We start from the raw sequence: 21,267 nt of genomic DNA on the forward strand, positions 1-21,267 counted from the left end.
CACCTGTTTCACATCACAAGTGCAAGCAAGGCATATGCATAGCTACTGCACAGCTGCATCGTAAATACCACTGCAAACTTGCTAGGGCTTTGTTTTTTTTTGTGTTTTTTTTTTACAGGTTTACAGCTGTGGATCTATACTGAAAATAAAATTATTTCTTTGTAACTATGTTGAGTATTTCCTTTATTGATGGCTAAAAGTGGTTATCAGTAGTGGGCAAATGATACTATAAGTATTACAAACTTGATCGTCACCATTGGTGTCACCTAATATGGTCTTGTAGAAGTCTTTCATGTAGTGACAGCCAACACAATAAGTTCCGCTCATTTCAAACATCATCAAACAGTGTTATTTTGTTTGTTTAAGCCTATAACTTGTAGTACACTGTAGTTTTAAATGATAAATTCATACTTCTGCGTTTTCATTTTGTTTTGTGTCATTTTACATCTGACAGTAGTTTTCTTTTTTCCACTTGCTCTAATTCATATAAATACAAACTAGACTACAAATATATGCTTATTGTGTGCAATTTCTACACTTTCGTGTGAAATAATACAAATCATGTACATCAACAAGTCAGTGTCACTTAAATTGAGCGTGAGCAGCGCTGCAAATATAGACTCAGACATGAAACCCCCGCAGTACTTCCGCTCACACGACGCTCAAGCTACACTCTAACGTGCTGCTGAAGCTTCTGATGTGAATGCTCTAAATTAACATGGGCACAGAAAAAAATACTTTCTGCTCACTTGCTGATCACATTTGCCAATTGAATCAGGCCTATTAAACAGGAAACTATAAGATTCAACCAAACACACCCTCACTTCAGAAACAAAACCCCAGTATAAAAACAACTTCAATACAGAAACAAATTCTTACTATAGAAACACAACTTCAATAAAGTGCTAAATCTGACTACAGAAACACACACTTGCTATAAAAACACAACTTTACTATAGATACACAATTTCACTATAAAAACCCACCCTCACTACAGAAACAAAACCTCACTATAGAAACACACCCTTGTTATAGAAACACAACTTCACTACAGAAACTAAACCTCACTATAGAAACACACCCTCACTACAGAAACAAAACCACACTACAGAAACACAACATCGCAATATAAACAAAACATCACTATAGAAACAACATCTCTACATATACAGAACCTCACTATAGAAACACAACCTCAATACAGAAACTAAACTTCACTACAGAAACTAAACCTCACTATAGAAACACAACCTCAATACAGAAACTAAACATCACTACAGAAACTAGAACCTCACTATAGAAACACAACCTCAATACAGAAACTAAACTTCACTACAGAAACTAAACCTCACTATAGAAACACAACCTCAATACAGAAACTAAACTTCACTACAGAAACTAAACCTCACTATAGAAACACAACCTCACTACAGGAACACACCCTCACTACAGAAACAAAACGACACTATAGAAACACAAATTCACTATAAAAACACAACCTCAATACAAAAGCAAAATATTACTACAGAAACACAACCTCACTACAGAAACACAACCTCAATACAAAAGCTAAATCTTGCTACAGATACACACCCTCGCTATAGAAACACAAATTCACTACAGAAACAAAACCTAACAATAGATACACACCCTTGCTTTAGAAACACAACTTCAAAATAGAAGCATAACATCTCTACAAACACAGAACCTCACTATAGAAATATAACTTCAATACAGAACCAAAACCTTAATACAGATACACACTCTTACTATAGAAAAACAACTTCAGTATAGAAACACAACATCACTACATAAACAGAACCTTACTATAGAAACATAACATTGAAAGGTAAACACAGCCTCACTACAGAAACACAATTTTACAATAGAAACACAACCTCACTACATACACACAACTTTACTGTAGAAATACAGCCTCGGTATCTAAATTAGGATATTAAGATATAAAACTCTGATCAGTACCAGTGGTGAACTCAGTAGATATGGCAACCATGTGTAGACCATCTCTCTCGGCCTGTAGATTAGCTGTGTATGTTGACATTGGATATAGTTGCTTTAACTTGAACTCCTTGATTGAGGGATCAAGAACTACTTCCTGTGTAGAAAAAACAGATTTATTTATATAAATTGCAACAATTAATAAGCAGATAATGTTTTCAAAATAAAGTATTAAAAAGGAACATATTAATACAATAGTTAATCCTGTTTTATCCAGGACCAGACAGAATCTTCAAACTTTCAGTGCATTTTCTGTACTGGATTTCATGGATAGGTTTTAAATATGGTTAAAAAACGAGTGAGAGTAATACACTGTTATTGATTGACTCACTGTAATTGATAGTCACACAAGGGGCGGGGATGTGTAGAATTTTGTGAATGACAGTTATTCAAATTGTGCAGAAGAGCATCCTGTGTGGGCCCAGTCATCAATCTAATTGTACTTCTGATACTATAGATATGCTGTCATCTTTTCTCTGCTGATGTGTGATGTTTCACCTTAATGTCCTGGCCGTCTGTGTAATATCTCAGCTTGTAACTACTGATGGCTGATGCAGGTGGTTCCCATGACAACACAGCAGTACGAGGAGTCACCTGACTGGCTTTGAGATCACGGGGACTGTCCCCTCGTTTATCAGAGCCTGCCACATTCAGAGTATTCATGAGAAATTTACAATCATATATATGTACTTTTAAAATGCTTAAAGGTCAACTGCTATTCAGGAGAAGTAGAAGATCATAGAATAAACTTTGACATCATATATTCAAGACACCATCAAGAAAAAGTACTGAATTTTTACACTTAAGTGACAATTAAATGGAATTTAAGAAATATTGAATTCATTAAACTTCAAAATGACTAAACAAGCAGAATGCATTCATGCTAACCACTGGAGGTTGTGAAAACTGTGCTGGCTGCTGCACTGCTCAGATCTCGCAGTTGGCTTTGAATGGTCACGCTATACTCGGTGGAAGCTTGCAAGGCCTGCAGCTGCTGTTCAGCTGCATTGCCAGATACTTTTATAGTTTTTCCAGATCCAGGTACTTAAAGAGAGAACAGAGAAAAACACATGAGTGTCATTTTTCAGGAAAATTGTAATGACTGTGAATTGTCACTAGTATACTTTTTAGACAAATGACTTTCAAACCCATCCTTTTTATGATTATGTATATATATATCTATATATATATATATATATATCTATATATATATATATATATATATATATATATATATATATATATAGATATATATATAGATATATATATTAATATAAACTACATTTGGGCATTTAAAGCCACCTATAGCTGCACTCCCAGCATCTAAGTACATTTGAGAGTGCTTTGTATTTAAGAGCAATTTAAAGGTAGTACAGGCTGTGAAAGTTGTCTTATCCATTTGAACCAGCGGTGTCATGCCCTGATTTTGATTGGATTATATGAACTCCAAAAATGTATTTGTACCTTCAATAATTAAATTAATAGATTGTCGCATGTAAAAAAATCTAAATAAATGTCTGAGGCAGAAATCTTTATTCACATGTCTAAATTTTAACAGTCCAATCAAGTCACATGTCTCACTATAGCCGTAGCCGGAAGGTTGAGCACCTAAGGAAAGCGGCGTTATGATTATAAAAACTGAATTGCAAATACTTCCGTGTAGTTAACATTTGTCAACTATGTCTATCTCTGTGGATCAGTCCATCCTTTTTATTATAGTCAAATATAGATTATCTTTCTATATTAGAAAGAAAGAAAAGAAAAAGAAAGAAAGAGAACCCTATATTTATCACCATTATGAATCTCATTTCCATTACAACTAAAAAATAGCATTCTCATTACTGTGGAAAAAAATAATAAATAATGTCTATGTTTTTGTTTGATCAGTCGCCGTTCATTTCCTTTGATGCCGAAATGCACTTCACAGGATCTGTTCTTCATATTTAAAGAAAGTAACTGATTACAGCACACACTGTGATAGATAAAACTATTTGATCTATTCGTGGCTGCTCTGTGTCATTGACAATCTCACAGATAACTTTAATCAACCAGCATTTAGCTTTTAATGATTTAGTTTCCTTGAGCATAGTCTAATCATCACATTTAGGCTAGTTATATATGTAGTTGAAATATTTTGTACAATAATAACACAATCATGGAAAAATAAAAACTATTTTATTTAATTTTCTTAGTTTTATTATCACTTACACTAAATACAGAATATATATTTACAATAATTGCCACATTGCTGCATCTACTGAGCTAAAGCAGTTTTGGGCTGATACTTTCTGCACCGCATCTTGGGTCATGTATGAAAAATGGCCGTGTGTGGTGGTTGCTGTGGCTAAACCTGGTGCCCCTCCAAAAAATTTAAATAAATAAAAAAATAAGTGCATGACGCTCCTGATGTGAACTTTCTGATAGATAAAGAGCCTGTTTTTCATGTGTGAAGATGTCTATTAAAGTGAGGAGTACTGTATAGGCAATTGCACTTTGATATATTGAAAATATCTTAAGCAAAGCAATAGTCGCACAATAACAGGTTATTGCTTACCTGTGTCAGAACTGTACTTAATGATGTAATGATCAATGGTTGCTAGGGCGGGTCTCCACAGCAACAGTGCTTTACTGTCTGTGATATTTATGGCCCTCAGGTCTGTTGGTGGGTCGGGCACTGAGGACATATGTTTGATAAAAATGAGCAACATAGATGAAGGTAATAATGCAAAAAAACAAAAAGGAGGCAAAAATAATCTTTTCTAGGTACTGCACTCATTCAAGTTATCCAAACAAAAGAGGTTTTATAAAATATGGCTATAATAGCAAATCCTAAAAATACAAGAGTAAAAGAGCAGTTCAACTATTGCTGTGTTCAGTCCTTCTGTAATAAATCAAGATTCAGTGTCAAGGGCACAATGATGGTTTATGAATCAACCCTCGAGCGTTCATTCAACCGTATACCATTTCAATTACCAGCCCAGATCTTAAACCACTATTGACTATATTGGGTGAGTCACACAAACCCATCAGGATCATCCAGTGTCATTTTTCACCCCAAAGTCAAAAGAAAGAAGGAAAGACAAAATTCAAGACCAAAAAAAGAAAGGGAACCCTATTTTTTTTCACGATTACAAATCTAATTTCCATTACTGTGAAAAAGTTGCATTCTCATTACTATGGAAAAAATTATGATAAATTATTTAAAATGTAAAAAAAGAAAGAAAAAGATTTATACATCATGGTAGTATTTGTTTATCGTATTTAGTATATAGCCTTTAATTCACGCTGATATAAATAGAAACAGTATTGTATACAGTGTTTTAACTGCTATTTTGAAATATTACAGTAAAAATTCAAGAGTAAAACATTTGAATGCATTTTGGAAATTTGAATTTGGAGGGATTGAAATGAAAAAAACCAAAAAAAAACCCTCAATGGTCCTAAAAATGTGCTTTATTTTCTTAAACATAATTTCTTGTTCTTAACAGATTGCACGAGGTATTATCACCCAAATTATTTTGCAGATAGTAATAATTGTATATTTACTAATAATAGTAAACGTACAAGTGGTGACGGTATCCTTGATGGAATCGCTCTCATCTTGTCCGAGCAGTGACATCACGCTGACCTCATAGGAGGATCCAGGTGGCATACTTGAGAGAGCCAGACGGGCAGTGTCTGAATCCACAGTAACAGAGATCGGCTCACCTGCCATTACAGCACACATTTCATGTTTTTTTGAGCTAACGTAATGAAAGTTTATTTATGTATTTATTTTTCTGAAATAGAGGTTACTGTACCTTCTTGTACGTGAGTGTAGGTGATCTTAAAGTCAGACACTTTGCTCTTGGGTTTGGTCCAGGACAGAGTGAAAGAGTTGTCGGTCACTTCACTGAACACAAGATTAGATGGCGGCTCGGGACCTGAATGTGTAAGTACAGATCATTAAATACAGCAGGAAAAGAAAAGAGAAAGACAGAGAGATAGACTTAGAAGAGAAGATGATGAGCACTGATTCTTGAGGACGGGACAAAACAGACAACAGAACTAAAGAATTGAAGTTTAGTGATCATGGAATCATTTTGGATTAATCTATCAAAGGTGTTGAGAAGTATACAATCTGCTTCTCTCATTTTCTCACAAAATAGGTTTTTCCTATCACTCAGTATGTGTCTCAAAAACAATATGGCAAAAATTCATAAAGATGTTGACATACCAAGCTTTCCACTACAATTATTGATTTCAGAATACGGGGTGGATCTATTGAATTGTCATCACTGTCAGTCACAAAATCTTACAGTAACGACAGCTTATGATGCCAAGTGAAATGTAGAAAGAAGCCCCTTTAGAATGAAGGAAGACTCTGATGTTGCCTGATTTGATCACTTTCAGAAATATCTGATTGTGTTATCTGAGAAACACATGAAATGAAGTATTTTTTTAAATGAATCCTTCTGTCAGGATATAGTAATGCTTCTTTAAAAGATGAAAATGTATAGGTCTGATGTGGTTTAGGCAGGACACTCATCAATGTATTATCCATTTCCATTTTGATAATATATAAAGAAAAAATACAAGTATAGAAATTTGATTGGTTGTTGGCAACCATTTTTGCTGTTGGCAACCATTTTGAATGAATTGTTATGGATATGTTAGCACTTGAACCAAAGATGCTTGAAGATGCATTGGTGGGAAAAAAAAAAAATAGACAGAAATTAAAAAATGGATTGTATAAACTATATGTAGAGTATTATCTTCTGTTTTTTACATCTGTTAGAAAAGGTGTATTGCAGATGAGCAAAAAACCTACAAAAATAATAAGTCTTTCAGATGTAAACACACACATCAAATCAATGTTTAGGTGATGTATGTGTGCTATCAGGGACTATTTTAGGGCATAAAAAGAATAAAATCAGTACAATACAACTGGTTCCAGCACCAACTTCAAACAAAATGGTACTGATTCATTTTAAAATTGATAAGTTACAGTATGTTTAAAGACATGTATTGTCCCCTGTCTCAACAATCAGAGAGAGGTGAAAGTACCTCTTTAAACTTACAAAAAGAAAGAAAGAAAGAAAGAACAGGATTAAAGAAAGAACAGGAATAAAACCATAAAGAAAACGACAAGGTGACAGAGGTAAACATCAAACAAACCTCAGAAAAAGACAGCATATTAATAGGAAGACATAGTGATAAAGATAAATACAAAGACTGAATAAAACATTAAGCAGTACATTTTTACTTGCACTCTCAATTCTCTCGACTGTGTGAAGAACCATTTTACATTCATGTCTCAAAAATAAAAGGCTGGCTATTGGCTGTAGCAGTGAAAACATCAGTATACAGTATAAGTGTATATATGTGCAGTCCAAACATATATACAATATATAGGCAACTGCCTATACAGACACCAACAGAAACATCACTGTTAATAACATGAAACCTGCACAGGAGCAAGAAAACAGAAGCATGATATTAAGATGCCGATGCTGCTCTTTGATCCCGGAGAAAGGACGAGGAATGCAAAGAGGAAATGAATGAGTACGTGAAGACACTGAGGAGGAAATGGTGTGAGGTAAGTGATTTAATTTTAAAACAAATGTACAAGAGCACACTTTGTGTTTTGTTGGCCAAAGGGGTAGAGGTGTATTCAGATTTAATAACTTATTCTACATGAGATTCAACCACTGGGAAATCAAATCAGCAAAAAGCTGTTTGTTTGAAATCAAATAGCTGGCGGTGCAAGGATTTGGGGGCCGACCATAGTCTTACCCTGGATTGGGGTGAGTGATGAGGGTAGACATGAAGGTGGCTGACTGTAATCTTACCCTGGATGAGAGAAGATCAAAGCAGCTATCAATGGTGAGAGCAGGACTGTCTACTGAAAATTTTAATATTTCTTCCAGCAATGTAAAATTTGTGTTGACCAGTAGTATCCTCTGTATAGCAATTAAATCAAGATTCTGTGTTAAATACAATTTAAGTTGTATCAACAACATTGGTTAGTTGTGAAAAGTTAGTTATTACCATATGAATGGAGACAGCATTAAGGTAAAACTATTAAATAAACTTTTTCTGTTGATCTTCATGAATGAAACACATTTGCATGGTGCAACAGTGAGTGGACTAAAATACTGGCGTTAAATGTTATAAATAGTTTACCAAAAGAAAAACTAAAATTGGCTAATGTTACACCATTGACAGGTGTATTAAGCATGTTAACATATAGATGGGGACTTACACTGCCAACACATGCTATCGTTATTATCTTATCTCCCACTCTTCACCTCTAAGGTCGTCATTTTTAGTAGGTCACGTTCAAGTGCTGTGTTGACAAAAACATGGGTATGTGGCAGTGGTACCTGCAGGTGTACGGCTATACATACATGAATGCTCAGACTGACCAGAGAAACATTTTCTTTCAGAATATTCCAGCTATAATGAGGTGAGTCCCATATTTGTGTGGGCTGTTTAAAATTCAGAACTAGAATTGCCCAATTCATGAATGAATCATTGTTCCTTTTCAATGAATTGGCTAAACGGGCTTGCAAAACAGATGAAATCCTGCAGGCACCCATGCTTTCCTGCATACTGTATTTTTTGGGAAACTTTTATTTTGACACTGTAAAACATGTTATTCAGGTGAAACCTTTTTTTTACAATATGCATCAAATGGTTACTGATATGCGTAAATGTATATGACAGTAAAGTGAAGCAACAACAAGGTAGCTGCATTTATAAAATTGAATAAAAGTCATTATTATCAATCTCTCTGCCCCTCAATATAATCATTCTCTACAGAAACGCAACATTGAAAGTTAATGTCTCCTCCCAACATGGAAATTCTCGGATCCAAATCATCAAAATTGCAAATGAAGTACAAAAGAAACAATGTATTGAGTACATAAATTTACATAAACACTATAACAAGGTCATGTATTGCCCCTGTTGCAATTACAACTTGTGGGGACCCATATGCATGATAATTCAGATATCTGATTTATGAAGGCAGCTTAAGTCAATAATGAAAACACATTTATTTCCATTAACGTTCTTTACTAATTGCCCATTTACTATTTCTTGATTATTAAGCATGCTAGTTTATTTGTGCTGTAATTTGGTGCTGCTCAGTATGTAGTCCACACATTGTCCACAAAAGACCAAATGCAGAAGGTTAACACTTAGAAGAAAAAGCGTTGTTATCACATTTTATTAACAATTACACATTGCACATTGCATGAATTTTAATCAAAGCTTCAAAGAAGTTGCCTTTGCTTTGATTAAAAACCCTTCCTAGTCAAGGGTATACAATGAACAGCATTGGAAAGTAACAGTTTTGACAAGCTGAGCACTAACACTGAAATTTCCAACAATACTTCCACAAAATGTCATTGTTAAGCTATCAATTAGGTAATGTACAGTATTATATAAGTAGATTAAATGATTATCAGTGATTACTTTTAATTTTGGGTACCTGTATGTATGATGAGGCTGTGAGTTTTGGAGCGAAATGCAGGTCCCATTCCAAAAATGGACACAGAGTACTTAGTCTGTGGGCTGAGATTCGCCATATGGTGTGAGCGGGCTGATCCAGGGAGAACTGAAGTAAATTTCTTAATGTTTTCTCCACTCTTATTTGTCGATGTACTCATTTCATCCTCAACTTCTTCCTTGTTCTGTTCCTCCTTGTCCATCTCATTCTTCTCTTCTTTGTTTTCTTTTCCAAGCTCAGCGTGGTTGATTATAAAATGTTTGAACTTTCCTATCGGTGCGCCCCATATTAAAACAAACCCTCTTGATGTTACATTATTGACCCCTAAATGCTCAATGGAGATATCCTCTTTATTCAACACATATTTCTCTTGGCTCTTATTATTATTTTTCGCTATATGGTCTGTGGAGAAAGAAATATCCTTTCCGTTTCCTTTTCCATACTGACTGATGTTCGTGACCACTTGAGTGGTGCCACTGTGATTTATTTGGGACTGTCTGTTGGCTGCAAGTCTATTGGCCAATCCATAGCCCCTGCTGAGTGTTACATTGGGTCTACTCTTGATACTAGTGCTATTTAGTCTTGAAGTGGTGATAAAAGGTTTTACTGGATGGATAGAACTGACTTGGCTGAGGGTGTTGTTGTCTCTGATTATGGGTTTTGAAGGAAAAGGTCGCCTTATGAGACCCCGGGAGGGATGATGAGGTGGTTCTAGAAATTGCCTTGTGCGGTTCCGAAAGGGACTGTTATTTGATCGAAGAGGAAGGGAACCTCTAAACATCATATGGCGGAAAGGCATCAGACTGGATGCTTCATTGCTTCCGTTTGTCTTTGTAGTGTCTTTTTTCAAGGGGTATTTAACGAATGATGGAGCTGTTGAGTTAAAAGCAGGTTCAGGAGTTGAATCTTGGGGTTCTGGTGTGATTTGAATTCTTGAATGTTCCTTCTTTAATAGAGCATCTTTTGCTAAATGAGAAGCAATGGAACTAGGCCAAGATGGATGCTTGTCTTTCTGTGTCTCTAAAGATGATGAAGAGGAAGCTGACTTAGAAAGTCTACTTTCAAATGCTGCAGAAGGTGAACCTGGGAATTTTGCTCTATTTGGCTGTCTAGGTATGAATGATGAATGGATAGTAGTTTTCATGGGGGGTCTTTCTGCGTTTGGCCGATTTCTTCTTGTAAGCTGGTTCACTCTCTCAGGTTGTGCCAAATAGAGTGGTGTAGGAAGGTGTGGATTGGGTTGATGGGGAAGAGAAGATGAGGTGGTAAAGGAGGGGGAAAGTGTTGTCTCAGGTTGTGCAGTCAAAGAGTGGGTGACATTCAAGACACTTGAATTCTGTTCCACTTCCTCTTCATCACTTTCTTCTTTCTCCTCGCCTTCTCCCTGTTTCACACTCCCAGAAGTTTCAACATTGGGTTGAGACTCATTTAGCCCTGTAACCTCCTTATCATTAACTATATACCTGGTAAGAAGTTTCTGTATAACATCATTTCCATTTATATGGCCAACTATGACTGTCAAGTTTTTAGACTTGTTTGTGTTTCCATGTATATTCCTGTACCCAACCAAAACCTTTCTGACACATTTTGTCCCATTTATGTGGACTGTAAGGTTTTGCACTGTTGTAATTGTTGGCTCTTCAGTTGATTCAGTGACATTTGTGAAAGGCAATGGGGTGGTGAATGGTGTAACTATGAGTTTCTTAGGGCTAGAGCTTGGGGTAGCATTTCTCAGGGGCTTGACAGGTTCCTTGCTGAAATGCTTTCCACCTTGACCTTCCTCAGATTTAGTCTCTTTCATTATCAGTGCCATTGGTCCACCAGAAACAGGATAAGCTGAGTCTACATTTGAAGTCTTTGGTCTCATTGGATACCATATTGCTGACTTATTTGAAGAAGGCACCCCAATTTGTTTACCTCCACCCCCTACCCTGGTAGAATTAAAATGTTTTTGTTCTGGACTATAAGGTCTTCGTATGATTCCTGGGCGTGTCCCAGGTTTAAGGAATGTCCTATCTTTTCCTAAGGGTTGTGGTCTTCTTTGCCCAGGTTTAACAAGAATACTTCTGTTGAGTTTGCTGATATTTCCTATCCTTTCTAAATCTTCAACCCTTCCTTTTGTTTCCTGATCCTCTTTGTTCAGTTTTTGCTTTCGCAGAAAGAGTGTTGTGTGTGTCAACTTTGGTGGATTTCCTTTATTGTTGCCAGCCTCCTGCATGGTCGAAGTTCCCATAGACATCCTGGTTGCAGGGTTTGAAGCAGTCCCTGAAGGCATGAATGAATTTTAAAATTTGGATTCAAAATGAACACCCACTTCTCTTTAAGTGGCTAATCTGGAGAAGGAAAATCCTGATAATGAAAGGGTTGTGTTACTCAAGAGGTTAAGTCATTTATTAATATAATTCCAGGTCTGGAATGGCCCCGATTCCTGTGCCCTTTATTTGCAAATTAAAAGTAATGTCAGTAAGTTTTGGTCCATTTTTAGTCCTGTAGAAAAAATTGTAAGTTTATATTATCTGCAATAAAGAAGAAAAGTCAGCTTCCTGAAGAAAATCATACATTGCTGGTGAGTTACAGCAATCGTGTTGTGCGAAGGAAAGACATGAATAATCACAAAACACAACAAGAAACCCCCCCCAAATAACAGAAAATGAATTTATAATTATTTCCAATGAGGCCCTTCTCTTTTCAATAAATCTCTCTGCTGTAGCACATATTGCAAGCTTAAGTTGATCATAGAGACCATTGGCACCAGTGGCTTCTACAATGTACTTAGGCTTACAATGCTTTTGGGAAATGCAACCCAGGACTGGCCTCACCTGGATTCACATTGTTTGGCAGCTGTAAAACGTATGTGTAATACTCTGATGACTTTACCTGCTGCTCTCATTACCCTAGCAGTTCATCAAAACTATCTCCTTAAGGAATTGAATGTTTCTTTTAACTTTAAATTATAAAGCCAGAATAAATAGTATCACATTGTCCATAGTGACTACTGTTATCTTTGTGACAATACTAATGGCTGCTGAAGTAAACAGTGTATACTGCCATTTTTTTTTACTTTTAAACTGTTTATTAGTTCTCATTTAATGGCAGTTTGGTTTCAGCTCTGTAACAAGTTTGAAGGTATGCTTACAGTAGTTTTATTCAGGTTCACAGATGATTTTGTTTATTGCACCCTGTCAAATAAACCATATTGATTAGTTTATTGATTAGATTGTTTAAAAGGAAGAGAAGCTTTTACAATGCTGTTGAAGAGCAGTAAATTAAGAACTTAAGTCATCAGTTGCCTACTATAATTTATCTTCCAAATAACTTACCAGGAGTTGCCTGTACAGTTGCTGGCAGGCTCTGTAAGCTATCTTTCTGCACCACTAAAGTGATGTCATACAAGCGGCCTGGCTCCAGGCCATCAATCTGGGCTGAATCCCTCTGCGAGGGGAGGTTCATCTCTGGAAGTCTGATCAATGATCCATCTGTCTGATTGGGTGCAACGGAGAGGATGTACCCGTCAATCTCTCCCAGTGCTTTCTCCCACTGGACAATGACTGATGTAGTGGTTGTCTTAACAACTTGCAAGTTTTTGGGGCCAGAGATCACTGTAAGAGAACAATGCAGAGTGTATGTTTCTAGAAGTGATGAATGCAATAAAACAAGATCCAATGACAAGTAGATGTGTGAGTTTGAACATAGATATAGGTATCCTGAGAAATCACACCTGTCTATGTGACAGACTCTATAAACCGCAGAAAGTGTAGAGTAGTGGCCTGTGTGTGTTTTTTTTGTTGTTTTTGTTTTGGCCAATTTCTTTGCAAATCAGAAGCACTCTCTGCCCCTCAATAATTTTGTGTTTGGGTTTACTGACATCAAGCTTGATGTCATATATTTGGAGGGCTGTTTTTTTTAAGAGAGGGCATGTGGTAGAAGTAAAAAGGTGTAAAGTGGCAAAATGGTGAACTTTTGCAAAACAGCTTAAATAATATAATGCACACAATATCTAGACTCACAGGTGGTAAATTCAGCTGTGCTCTCTGCTCCCATCACACCATCTTTTTCTCCAGTGAGGCTGACTGTGTATTCCTGTCCAGCAGCCAGTCTAATCTGAGTGTAAGTGCTCAGTCTGCCACTGACTTTGTAGGTTATTTTCTGATCACGTTCTTTCTGTAGAGAAAGTAATGTGAAAATCAGTAGACAACAGTGAAGAAGATTGCATTTAAACATTGAACAATCACAGTGAGTGTTTGTTATAAAAACTAAGCAAATGGCTACACACTTACAGTCAGGTCCATAAATATTGGGACATCAACACAATTCTAATCTTTTTGGCTCTGTACACCACCACAATGGATTTGAAATTAAACGAACAAGACGTGCTTTAACTGCAGACTTTCAGCTTTAATTTGAGGGTATTTACATCCAAATCAGGTGAACGGTGTAGAAACAACAGTTTGTATATGTGCCTCCCACTTTTTAAGGGACCAAATGTAATGGGACAATTGGCTGCTCAGCTGTTCCGTGGCCAGGTGTGTGTTATTCCCTCATTATCCCATTTACAAGGAGCAGATAAAAGGTCCAGAGTTCATTTCAAGTGTGCTATTTGCATTTGGAGTCTGTTGCTGTCAACTCTCAATATGAGATCCAAAGAGCAGTCACTATCAGTGAAGCAAGCCATCATTAGGCTGAAAAATCAAAACAAACCCATCAGAGCGATAGTAAAAACATTAGGTGTGGCCAAATCAACTGTTTGGAACATTCTTAAAAAGAAAGAACGCACCGGTGATCTCAGCAACACCAAAAGACCCGGAAGACCACGGAAAACAACTGTGGTGGATGACCAAAGAATTCTTTCCCTGGTGAAGAAAACACCCTTTACAACAGTTGGCCAGATCAAGAACACTCTCCAGGAGGTAGGTGTATGTGTGTCAAAGTCAACAATCAAGAGAAGACTTCACCAGAGTGAATACAGAGGGTTCACCACAAGATGCAAACCATTGGTGAGCCTCAAAAACAGGAAGGCCAGATTAGAGTTTGCCAAGCAACATCTAAAAAAGCCTTCACAGTTCTGGAACAACATCCTATGGACAGATGAGACAAAGATCAACTTGTACCAGAGTGATGGGAAGAGAAGAGTATGGAGAAGGTAAGGAACTGCTCATGATCCAAAGCATACCACCTCATCAGTGAAGCATGGTGGTGGTAGTGTCATGGCGTGGGCATGTATGGATGCCAATGGAACTGGTTCTCTTGTGTTTATTGATGATGTGACTGCTGACAAAAGCAGCAGGATGAATTCTGCAGTGTTTCGGGCAATATTATCTGCTCTTATTCAGCCAAATGCTTCAGAACTCATTGGACGGCGCTTCACAGTACAGATGGACAATGACCCGAAGCATACTGCGAAAGCAACCAAAGAGTTTTTTAAGGGAAAGAAGTGGAATGTTATGCAATGGCCAAGTCAATCACCTGACCTGAATCCGATTGAGCATTCATTTCACTTGCTGAAGACAATACTGAAGGGAAAATGCCCCAAGAACAAGCAGGAACTGAAGACAGTTGCAGTAGAGGCCTGGCAGAGCATCACCAGGGATGAAACCCAGCGTCTGGTGATGTCTATGCGTTCCAGACTTCAGGCTGTAATTGACTGCAAAGGATTTGCAACCAAGTATTAAAAAGTGAAAGTTTGATTTATGATTGTTAATCTGTCCCATTACTTTTGGTCCCTTAAAAAGTGGGAGGCACATATACAAACTGTTGTAATTCCTACACCGTTCACCTGATTTGGATGTAAATAACCTCAAATTAAAGCTGAAAGTCTGCAGTTAAAGCACATCTTGTTCGTTTCATTTCAAATCCATTGTGGTGGTGTACAGAGCCAAAAAGATTAGAATTGTGTTGATGTCCCAATATTTATGGACCTGACTGTATATTCAGTCTGTTGTTTATTTGCATGTTGTAACACCAAGGCAGTCTCATAAGTGAGGTGACAGCATAGGGACATTTTTCCTGCACTGTAAAAACATTCTCTTCTCAGGTCGGACGATTCCATCACAAGCTCAGCAATTTTCGGATTTATTTGCGTATTTAAACACAAAATGTTTGATTATACTTAGAAATGCATTATTTTAGTTACAGTACAATTATACTATGATATTGATATTTCAGATCCCTTAACCCAACTCCATTCTTAGAACTCAACCATTATAAACAATATGAAATTCATAACAAGCAACAATTGCAGACAAATTAACTGTTTTTAGTGGTAGACCAATGTATTGATTTGACCAATTAATCATTGCCAAATGTTTGTATTTTGGAACTATCGATTATCTGCAAATATCTATTTTTAACATATATTATTTACATTTTTCAATATTATTATTATATAGGGGGACAAAAAGGAAATAATAATATAAATCCAAAGATATAGTTTTAAGTTTATGATCATGATCATAGACAAATGTTCTTGAATAAAATATGTAAATAAAAGTAGACCCAGTTTCTATGTAATTCAGTATTGTACAATAATGATCCAAATCAGTTATCCAGACCAATTGGATTATTTTTCTGCTTTACAAAATTGAAGGTTGGCCGTAACATGGATGCCAAAGGGTCCTTTGATTTTGGGGTCCTTAGAAATCTAAGGCTATATTGCACAGAAATTGCAAAACACACCATGGCTGACAGAGCCACGGAGACAATCTTTAGACCAATGATGATTTAACTCAGACATTAGCAGCGGCATGTGATACACAGGAGAGATGTGGCCCATCGCATGGCATGTCCATTACCACAAGCTCGACTTTCCACCAAACTACTGAGGTGCAGTCACTATTCCACCGGGGCACCCCAACACGTCCTCTGGAACCTATAATCTCCATCACTTTATCACTGAACGCGATTAAGGAAGTTGTGTAATTCTACAAAATAATTAGAGAAGTCTGCCATTTTTAACTGTGCCTGTGATGAAGGACCCCTTGGGCTTCCAAGCCCTGGTCAACAAGAAATTGTTGAAGGAGAATACCCCACATCATATGTGGAAGGCTGATTATGACAATCATGGTGTAAAACAAATATTTATATTAAGCATGTAAACTGTTTTATTCAGATATGACAAATTAGAGGGTGTTATCAATAAGCCTGATCACAAAGAGATTTCATAAAAATATATTTACACTTACAAGTGTATGTTCAGGTTTATATTTATATATTCAGATGTTCAGATATACATTCAGAGTTTACAAATTTATAGTTATAAATTTAGACTAACTATAACTATATATTCAGGATTTTAAACAACAGTGCATTCATAAATTATTCAGACCCCTTCATTGTTTTCACATTTTGTTATGTTGCAGCCTTATGCTAAAATGCTTTAAATGTTTTATTTTTCACATCAATATTTACTCCATACCCCATAATGACAAAGCAAAAACCAGATTTTTGATAACTTTGCAAATTTTTTTTAAAAGAAAAAACTAAAATCACATTGACATAATTATTCAGAGGTTTTACTATAACACTTGAAATTTAGCTCAGGTGCATCCCATTTCTCTGGATCATCTTTGAGATGTATCTACACTTTGATTGGAGTCCACCTGTGGCAAAGTCAATTGATTGGACATGATTTGGAAAGGCACACACCTGTCAATATATTATCTCACAGCTGAAAATGCATAACAGAGCAAAAACCAAGCCATGAGGTCAAAGGAACTGCCTGCAGAGCTCAGAGACAGGATTGTGTCGAGAAGTTTGGAACAACCAAACGTAGAGCTGGCTAAACTGAGCAATTGGGGGAGAAGGGCCTTGGTGGGAGAGATGACCAAGAACCTGATGGTCACACTGGTTGAGCTCCAGAGATCATGTGTGGAGATGGAAGAAACTTGCAGAAGGACAACCATCACTGCAACACTACACCAATCTGGGCTTTATGGCAGAGTGGCCAGATGGAAGCCTATCCTCAGTGCAAGAAAGCAAAAAAGCACCAAAAGAACTCTCAGACTGTGAGAAACAAAATTCTCTGGTCCGATGAAATGAAGGTAGAACAATTTTTCCTCAATTCTAAGCATCATGTCTGAAGGAAACCAGGCACCACTCATCACCTGAGCAATATCATCCCAATGATGAAGCATGGTGTAGGTAGCATCATACTGTAGGGGTGTTTTTCAGTGACAGGGATTGGGGACTGGTCAGGGTTGAAGGAAAGCTGAATGCAGCAAAATACTGAGATATCCTTAATGAAAACCTGGTCCAGAGTGCTCAGGACCTCAGACTGGGCCAAAGGTTCACCTTCCAACAGGATAATGACCCTAAGCACATTGCCAAGACAATGCAAGGGTGGCTTTGGGACAACTCTGGGAGTGCCCTTGAGTGGCCCTGCCAGAGCCCAGACTTGAACCCAATCAAACATCTCTGGAGAGACCTGAAAATGACTGTCCGTTGATGGTCCCCATCAAACCTAACCGAGCTTAAGAGTATCTGCAGAGGTGAATGGCAGAAAAACCCAAATCCAGGTGTGCAAACTTGTTGCATCATACCCAAAAAGATTTGAGGCTGTAATCGCTGCCAAAGGTGCTTCAACTAAGTACTGAGGGTCTGAATACTTTTTAATAAATAAATAAATAATTTAAAGCATTTTAGCATAAGACTGCAGCATAACAAAATATGAAATAAATTAAGGGTTCTGAATACTTTATGAATGCATTTGGATGTATATTTATATATTCGGAATTAAAACTATATATTCAGTATATTCCTGTGTCATAGTAAGGAAAGAATAATCTTTTTTTTTTTATTCTATAAATCTAGTGACCTAAAAAAACTATTGGCCGATTAATCGGTTATCTGCCATTTCCACCACCTTATTTACTGGTATCTGCAAAATTCAATATCCGTCAGCCTCTAATTGATTCCAAAAAATATGACAAAAAGCACAATACAAAAGGTTGAAATTTATCAGTAGTTCCTCATGACACAACAACATCAGAATGTTGAAATCGGTCAGTAGACATGGGAGAGCCCTGAAATCCAGGGTTGGGAAGGTTACTTGAAATGTATTCCACTATAGATTATAGAATACATGCTGTAAAATGTAATTTGTAATGTATACCGTTGATTACTCAAGGTCAGTAATGTATTCTAAATACTTTGGAATAATTCTTCAGCACTGGTAGATTTTTTCACTTGTTATGACTATACAGTAGAACAAAATACACATGTTAAAAATAAATTCTCTGAAAAACCTAAATATATTATGCTGTGTTGTTTCTAAAACAAGATCAATCAAACTGATCTTGTTTTAAGGATTTTTAGAAATTTTTACAGGAAAACAATAAAAAAATTATTAATTAAATTATTATTAAGAATATGTTCCCCTTCTGTCACTCACTCGACGTTGTGTCAAATGTAGTGTCACAAGGGGTCTTTCTTGAGAGTCTCGTGTACCTCTAGATTTGAGAAAAGGCCAATGAGAAATTGGCAGACAGAATTTGCATGTCCCGCCCCAGGACATACGGGTATAAAGGGAAGCGGACGTGTGTTTGTCAGTCAGATTTTTTCTTCGGAACTGAGCGGTTGTGCAGCAGCAAGCTGAGTCTCACTACTGTTCCACTCACCTCTACAAGCAGAGCATTGCTGTTGGATCTACGGCGCATTACCAGCAGTTTTCTCCCTCTCTGCACAGCGCTTCTGTTAAAAGAGTGTATACCTCTAAAAGAGAAGTATTTTCCCCACTTAAAGAGTATATTTTCACTCACAAAATAGCAATACACAGCAGGCACTGAACGTCCTTTTCAGGACGCGAAAGATTCCCTTCCGCCCCTGAGTAATTCCTGGATGCGGTCGAAATCGCACCAAGTCTGATGGTCATAGACGCTGCCTTGTGTGCCTGGGTAGCGATCACACTGAGACAGCGTTTGTGGATGGTACATGTATTCACTGTGAGAATATGACCATGTCAACATTGTGATCGCGGCTTTCATTTCTCAAAGTGAAGATCCGGTTACATCCCCACGAACCACCCACCCCACGGCACACTCGCTTGCTTCCGTCCAGGCTCAATGTGTAGTGCGGCTCGCTTCACGGCCAGTCCACGTTCTCCCTCGAGCCCACTGAGTTGGATGATGACGTGGCTGCTGCATCGGAGAGCGTTCAGGCATATGACACAGAAGAATCGACTGGGCTGCCCATCCCCGGCAAGCCAGCACTGACGAGTTCTGAAGACGTTTCTACAGGACCTCCTCCTCAGTCTCTAACCCGCCCCCTGCCAGGTACGTGGAGCAAGGTAAGTGCTTTGAGTCTTTTCTCAGCATCCAAGCCTCGGGACGCGCTCTTGCCTCCCGACGCGTTATTACCTGCTCCACCCGCTGCAAAGCCCCACCCGGTATGTAAAAAACGATCGTCTATAAAGTGCCCCTCACACAGAGCTTGGATGCATGGCTTTCACTATCAAACCCGTCGCATCCTCGTGGGCACTGGCCAACGGCACATCCCTAGACATCTGCAGAGCAGCGGGCTGGGGAACACCCAATACCTTTGCGAGATTCTACAGGGTCTATTTCGTCCCGTGTTTTGTCAGGTCCGAGCCGGTAGAACTCGGCAATATGGAACAGCCAACCGGGTGTTCCACTTGCACCTAGCGCCCTTCACTAAAGTGATCCAGTGCACTCTCTCTCCCAGGTTAGCCACTAATCTCTCACTTCTTTGATGTTTTTCCTCCCTAGCCTTCTGGCCAGCGAATTCAGCAGAGGATTCTATGATTCTACTAGGAGCCTCAAGTGCTCTGTACTGGGGTAGGCCTAATTCCCTCTTCAGGCAACTCCCTGTGATTTATTTTCCGTGGTACAGTCCCCTTGTCGGCTGACTCGTGTCTCCTTTGGACCTACCACCGACAACCCATGACAACCCATGTGACGCATTGGCCACATGTTACCTCCCCCCAGTCTGGTCTCCGCAGGGTCTTTTGCCCCTGAAAGAATCCATTTACATTTATGCATTTGGCAGACGCTTTTATCCAAAGCGACTTACAGTGCACTTATTACAGGGACAAATCCCCCCGGAGCAACCTGGAGTTAAGTGCCTTGCTCAAGACACAATCGTGGTGGGGGATCGAACCAGCGACATTCTGATTAACAGTTATGTGCTTTAGCCCACTACGCCACCACCACTCTATAATAGGAACAGAAAAGATTTCCTTCCCTGATGCATTTCATAGCATTAAGATAGAGCTTTATGCTCTATGACGAGAAACATAGAGAGAGAAAAGGCCGTGGCTGGCCGGCTTGCTCCCATGATAGTCATATCGCCTGTTCCCCACTTAGGGGTTCTGGGAACCTAAGGTCTGTATATGAGACCTTTTTCTGGGGCATTGGGGAGGGTTATGTGCGGCCGATACAGCTGCCTCTAGCACGCAGTAGCTTGCTTGCACTTGTGTCAGCAGTTCACATAACACGGTCGGTCTAGTGCATGGCATTTTTAAATGGGACGCCTTGTGTCACTACATTCGACACAACATTGAGTGAGTGACAGAAGGGGAGCGTCATGGTTACTGTTGTAACCTCCGTTTCCTGATGGAGGAAATGTTACATGTATTCCGTTACTCCGAATGTTTTGAATGTTTAAAAGAGAGTCGGTCGGGATCTGACTGTTACGGCAAATATTCTGAAAGCTCCCTTTGTGTCCCCCCACAATCAAAATAAAAATTAATTTATAAAGCTATGAGTAAATGATGACTGAATTTTTTTCAAATTTTTAATTTG

General features: G+C 38.0%; 1 protein-coding gene across 2 annotated transcripts in view; it reads right to left on the reverse strand.

Annotated features, from left to right (window-relative positions):
- LOC127650221 (tenascin) overlaps nucleotides 1–21,267 on the reverse strand; it is a 48,286-nt gene that overhangs the window by 11,172 nt on the left and 15,847 nt on the right. The window contains exons 5-13 of one of the 2 annotated variants that reach the window (XM_052135520.1): nucleotides 13,522–13,675; nucleotides 12,835–13,113; nucleotides 9,497–11,779; nucleotides 5,820–5,942; nucleotides 5,584–5,727; nucleotides 4,574–4,693; nucleotides 2,908–3,063; nucleotides 2,518–2,660; nucleotides 1,984–2,116 (exon numbers count right to left, since the gene is read on the reverse strand). In XM_052135520.1, the coding sequence (XP_051991480.1) occupies nucleotides 1,984–2,116; nucleotides 2,518–2,660; nucleotides 2,908–3,063; nucleotides 4,574–4,693; nucleotides 5,584–5,727; nucleotides 5,820–5,942; nucleotides 9,497–11,779; nucleotides 12,835–13,113; nucleotides 13,522–13,675 (3,535 nt within the window). The remainder of the gene's footprint in view (nucleotides 1–1,983; nucleotides 2,117–2,517; nucleotides 2,661–2,907; nucleotides 3,064–4,573; nucleotides 4,694–5,583; nucleotides 5,728–5,819; nucleotides 5,943–9,496; nucleotides 11,780–12,834; nucleotides 13,114–13,521; nucleotides 13,676–21,267) is intronic. The other variant, XM_052135522.1, reaches the window with a different exon arrangement.

Source organism: Xyrauchen texanus, chromosome 10 (assembly GCF_025860055.1).
Source record: "Xyrauchen texanus isolate HMW12.3.18 chromosome 10, RBS_HiC_50CHRs, whole genome shotgun sequence".
NCBI lineage: Eukaryota > Metazoa > Chordata > Actinopteri > Cypriniformes > Catostomidae > Xyrauchen > Xyrauchen texanus.